The sequence below is a fragment of the Vombatus ursinus genome, unplaced genomic scaffold (genome assembly GCF_900497805.2).
Source record: "Vombatus ursinus unplaced genomic scaffold, bare-nosed wombat genome assembly UNPS02014179.1, whole genome shotgun sequence".
NCBI classification, from domain to species: Eukaryota; Metazoa; Chordata; class Mammalia; order Diprotodontia; family Vombatidae; genus Vombatus; species Vombatus ursinus.
Genome location: NW_020953957.1, coordinates 3641426 through 3646933, shown reverse-complemented (window position 1 = coordinate 3646933; position 5508 = coordinate 3641426). Strand labels below are relative to the sequence as shown.

The window sequence follows — 5508 nt, the reverse complement described above, 5'->3', positions numbered from 1 at the left end:
CCCCCCTCCCTCCCCTCCCCCTCCCCAGGCGGGCACTCACGGCAGGCCTGGGTCCGGCAGCAGGTGGAGAGCACCCACAGGTTGGAGGAGCCGGTGTCACAGAGGACCAGGAAGTCCTGAGGAGGAGTGCCGAAGCTGGTTTCCCCGAGGTAGAAAGCCTTCAGGACTCGTTCCCTTGAGGACGCCACCTGGAGGAGAGGGGATGGAGTTGCCCCGGGAGGCCCCCTCCCCCCACCCCAGCAGCCTGGGCTGCTCTGCTCAAGCACTCTTTCTACCTTTTTTTCTTTTTTCACAGAAAATAGTCCATACGAAGACTGGCTCTCTGAGGGGGAGTGAGGGGAGAGACATCCTGGGAAATGTTGGCGATGAAAAAACAAAAGATGGTCTTTTTAAAACCCGACCCCTCGGGGAGTCAGAAGTGAGGAAAGGAATCCACGTAAAGGGTTTAAAAACGCCTAGGCTGGCCTGGTCGGTGTTTGGAGCCGATGTCCACTGCGCTCCCCTCTCCTCCAAGACCCTGCCTTTATGACCAGGGCCCCGGGTGCAGTGTTTAATAAACATGGATTGATCGGATCCTCCATCCCCCCCTTTTGTCCCTCAGTCAGTAAACGTTCAGGAAGCGTTTGCCATGTGCCACATATTGTGCTGAGCTCTAAGGATATAAAGAAAGGTAAAAAAAACCGTCCCTGACCCCCAGAGACCTCAAGAAGTCGAGACTCGGTTTCCATTTCTGTGAATTTACCACGGTGGATTTGGGGTTCGAAATGTGCCAGGCTCTAAGGATACACACAAAAATAAAAACCGCAAGTCCCTGTGTTAAGTCCCTGCCCTCAAAGGGCTCCCATGCTAGTGAAGGAGTGGCTGGGACCTGGTTTGCTCTTCTGTGAACATCTCAGGTGGATGGAACAGCTGGGGGAATGTCGCTTCTCCTTTCCCCAGATAACTGACCTGTTTGTCCAACCGTCCTGCCCACCGAGTTTTGTACGGATGCTCATGAATCGTTCTCCTGCCTCTCCCCATCCCGGTAGAGTATACTTTCATCCAGCCTCCTGAGTCTGCTCTGGCAAAAAGAATAAAGAAATCTGCAACGTGGTGTAGTGGAATGAGTCCTGTACTTAAAATCGGGCAGCCTGGGTTCAAATCCTAGCTTTGATACTAGCTAGTCAATCATTGACAAGTGGTTTAACTCCATTGTCTTCATCTATGCAATGGGGGGGGGTGAAAATAGCACTTGTGTTGCTTACTTAGGGCTGTTAGGGGCATGGTGTTTTGTAAACTTTAAGTCACTCTATGAATTGAATTATTTTTGCATAGATTTTGTACTTGCTAATTTTGCATGCGCTTCTATGTCTCCACCAAATGTGGAATGGAAGCTCTCAGAATCACAGAATTTGAGAGTTGGGAGGGTTCTCTGAAGCCATCTAATCCATCCCGTGATCAAAAGGAATGCCCATTATACCATGCTTGACAAATGATCCTCTAGTCTCTTTGTGAAGATTCCAAGGAGGGGGAACCTCCCACCTCTGGATTCAGCCCATCCCAATTTGCCACAACTCTAATTGTTGGGTTTTTTTTTAAAGGGGGAGGGGGGTTTCTGGCATCTTGCCTCTTTCCAACTTTGACCCAAAGCTTTTGCTTTCTGGGGCCAAAGAGTCTAATAATCTTTCTCCCGCATTTCACCCTTCAAATATTTGAGCACAGCTACCACGCTGATCTGAACACCTAACGGTCAGGGACTTGTTTCATTTCTGCCTTTATATCTCCAACACAATGTATAGAACGCCAGGCCTGGAGTCAAGAAGATGTGAGTTCAAATCCAGCCTCAAACACTTACAAGGCGTGTGACCCTAAGTAAGTCACTTAACCCTCTTTGCCTCAGTTTACTCATTTATCAAATGAGCTGGAAAAGGAAATGGTAAACCACTCCAGTATCTTTGCCAAGAAAACCCCAAGCGGGGTCATGAAGAGTAGGATACAACTGAAGCAACTGAACAATATGCTCAGTACCTACCACCTGAGCACTTAATAAAGTTATAAAGAACACTTTATTAAGTGCACTTAATAAATGCTTGTGCATTTATGATCACACCCCAACAAGTACATCTTCATGACAAACCAGTAACCTGGAAAATTGGTTTGGAGATAGAGGTCTTGAGAACAATGGGACACAAGGTCAGAGAGATCATGATGCACTGGCATGAGCGTTTTGTATTTTTCTAGATTTGAGAATGGTAATGGTCTGAGCCCTAGAATATCTCCCGCACAGATTGGCATCCTAGGCACTGGTCCTGTGTCTTCTAAGCAAGCTCGACCCTTCTGTTAGTTTTCAGGCTTTTGTTTCATATGCGCAAGACCATCTTTATCTCCATTATCCCAACAGTTCAGGGAAGTCACCTCACAATGGGGGCACCTAAACAAAACAAGATGGCGCCCAGAGAAGAGAGAGAAAGTTGGGAAGGGTGACTACGCTAAGCACTTCTCTCTAGGGCTGTCAGCACCACAGAAATGCTGCTCTGAATTCTAGGAGGAGCTGAAAGGAGAGTTAGAGTCTCTGGATGCTCCTGGAGTGGGGAAGGTAGCACTCACATTCAGGTAGTTACCGATAGGTTCATAAGCTACAGCATCCTTGTTGAAATGGTACTTGGAAGCTGGATCAGCTTTCTCGTTGTTCCTCAGAAAACCCTCCAATACACCATTCTCTTCCATCAGCTCACGGATGGACTTGCCTTTCTGCAGAATGTGTCTAGGAATAAGTGAACCCAAGAAACCCCTATCAAATTATCCCTTTGATTATCTGACCTGGGAACCGAAATCATACCCTCCTTCAAATCCCTGCATCACTTCAAGGGAGTCTTCTCATATTATACCTACCCAGCTTGAGCAATTCCAACATGCTCAGCACAGATTTACTCTTGGGTTTATAGAGAATTAAAGAATGTCTAAACTGGAAGGGACCTTAGAGATCATCTCTTACTCATAGGAGTTGGAACTAGAAGAGATTTTAGAGTTTATATAGGTCAACCCTCTCATTTTATAGGTGAAAAAAACAGACAGAGAAGACTTTCCCAAGGTCATCCAGCCAATTAGTAACAAATCCAGGACTGTAATCTAGGTCTCTTAATTAACTCCCAGTCCAATGCAGTTCTTTCCTTCATACTGATATTCATTTTTTCTGTATCTCTTTTGTTTCCGTCTCTAGGGTTGGAGGGCAGAGATCACATCTTTTCCTTTCATGGTTCAACACACACACACGAGTATGAAATCAACAGGGTAGGAGGCCATATTGAGAGATGGTCTTTCAGAAACATCTGAGTTTCTAGGCTGGACCTCCTCCTCCAGGTGTTGATCTCTGTTCTGAACCAAGCTAAACACCCAATACACACCTAACAAAGCCCCCTAATAGCTGCAGAAAAACCAGGGCAAGGGTTAAACATTTCCTGCTGCCTATTTTCAGTCACCCACAAAAAGAGGACACTCCAGAACGTTGTAAAGTATGAGGCGCAAGATAATCAAAGTGGTGCTCTCTCATATAGTCCAGGGTTCTTACTGAACCCTCAGCCTCTGGACATGTGGCCCACTCACCTCCATTCAAGCCTGTGCCCCCTCATATCCATTAATCCTGTGTATTTTTCCTAATGGTGGTTATTAAGGCCTTTCATTTCCACTGTTTAGTTAAGTTTACAAAGCAATTAATGGCTTTGATAATGAAATTAAACAATTAGGATTTGATATCAATAGTAAAGAACACTTGGCAACAAAGGAAAATGGCACCTGTGCCACCCTGGAGTGGGTGCTGCCAAATTCAATAGAAGGAAAGAGAAGCTTGTCTTTTGATCCCTAAGGATACATATTTTCCTAAGGCTTTACTGTCCTGATCTTCTTGGCTGCCTTTCTTTGCTATTTGTCTAGATATATTGTCAAGGTAGAGTCTAGAGTATATAGAGGAAGAAGAAAAAGAAGAGAAAGAAGAAGAAGAAAAGGAGGGAGGGAGGGAGGGAACGAGGATAGGAGGAAGAGGAGGAGAAGTTAATGCATCCCCAAAACAAAACACATAGGAGACAAAATTCAAGAGAGGATCCACAAGTAAAATCTTTCACTTAACAAATGCCCAGTTTATGCAACAAACAAGGATCTAAAGGCCCAACAAATTTGACTTCATGGGTATCACTGAGACTTGGAGGTACAAAATCCATGACTGGACTATGGTTCTTGATGGGTATATCTTATTGAAAAAAAAAAAAAAAAAAGACAGGTAAACGGAAGAGGTTTGCATTGAATATTAGGGAGGTATACTTACACGAGAAAATCCAAGAACCAGATTGGGGAAGTATGTCAGAGTATTTGGGCGAAGGTCAAAGAAAGGAGATAGAGAAGTGATTTTGTCATTGGAATATATTATAGACCACCTAGACAGAAAGAGGAAATAGATGAGTTTGGTAAATAGATTACTAACCTGGTATAGAGGCACAATATAGCAGTAATGGGGTACTTTGGCTATTTAGATTTCTGCTGGTAATCTTTCTCTCTCTCTCTCTCTCTCTGTCTCTCTCTCTCTCTCTCTGCCAAAAGCAGAGCAGCTAATAACTTCTTGTCTTTCCTTAGTGAGTATTTCATCTTTCAAAATGCAGAGGAACTAACAAAGGGAAATTTTATTCTGTAACTAATTCTCACTAACAAAGAGGAACTGGTTATTGGGATGGAAATGAGCCTGGGGGGGAGGGGGGAATAAACATTCCAATTCTGAGTTTGTGATAGAGTAGGAAAGAAAATCTGGGAAGGGTCTGGAATGAACTGGAAATTTGAGAAAGCATATTTCAAAGGGTCCAGAGAAAGAATAAGTAAGATGAGGACCAGCCAAGATGGTGGAGTAGAAGGAAGCACTATAACCCAGTTCCTTCCCCACAACTACTCCAACAATGCTATAAGAAGAACATCAGGCCAAGGAGTGATTGAGAAATAGAAGGAAAACTTAGAATACATTATCATTTGAGCCCAGCATCACAAATTTAGACTATAAACAAGTGATCAGGGAAGGAACCATGGAACAGAATTGGGCTTAACTCACAGCCTTAGTGCCCAAAGCCCTGAACAAATCCAGGAGTATGAGGACACTCACAGCTGATCATAGGCTCAGCCCCAGGACAAACTCAAGGTGTGTATGTATGAAGATTGGAGGGTTGGGGTCTTCCAGAACAGACAAGAATTTAGATTCAGTGTCCAGGGGCTTTGAGCTAGGCCATCAGTGCCTAGATGCCCAGAGCTTATCTAAGATTCAGTCCCCAGGCCAGCCCAGTAGCTTGGGGTTTCCCAAAGGGGGAAAAATTAAAATTCTGCAATGGGTCTTTAAAGAAATGGATAGTCTGAGTCATGAGAGCAATAAGATGGAGGACTAAAGGGATTTTCTCTGATTCCCCACAACCTCTCAAACCTCTCCAAAACAGAAATTATGCACCAGAGATAAAGCAATTTCAGCTGTCTTTATGGTCTAGGACAGGGGTAGGGAGACTG

At 44.5% G+C, this 5508-nt stretch overlaps 1 protein-coding gene across 1 annotated transcript in view; it reads right to left on the bottom strand.

Annotated features, from left to right (window-relative positions):
• LOC114041773 (gastricsin-like) overlaps positions 1–3588 on the bottom strand; it is a 13790-nt gene extending 10202 nt beyond the window's left edge. The window contains 3 exon segments of the mRNA XM_027860400.1: positions 41–158; positions 2587–2730; positions 3583–3588. Of these exon segments, the coding sequence (XP_027716201.1) occupies positions 41–158; positions 2587–2730; positions 3583–3588 (268 nt within the window).
• Between the last annotated feature and the right edge of the window lie 1920 nt (positions 3589–5508).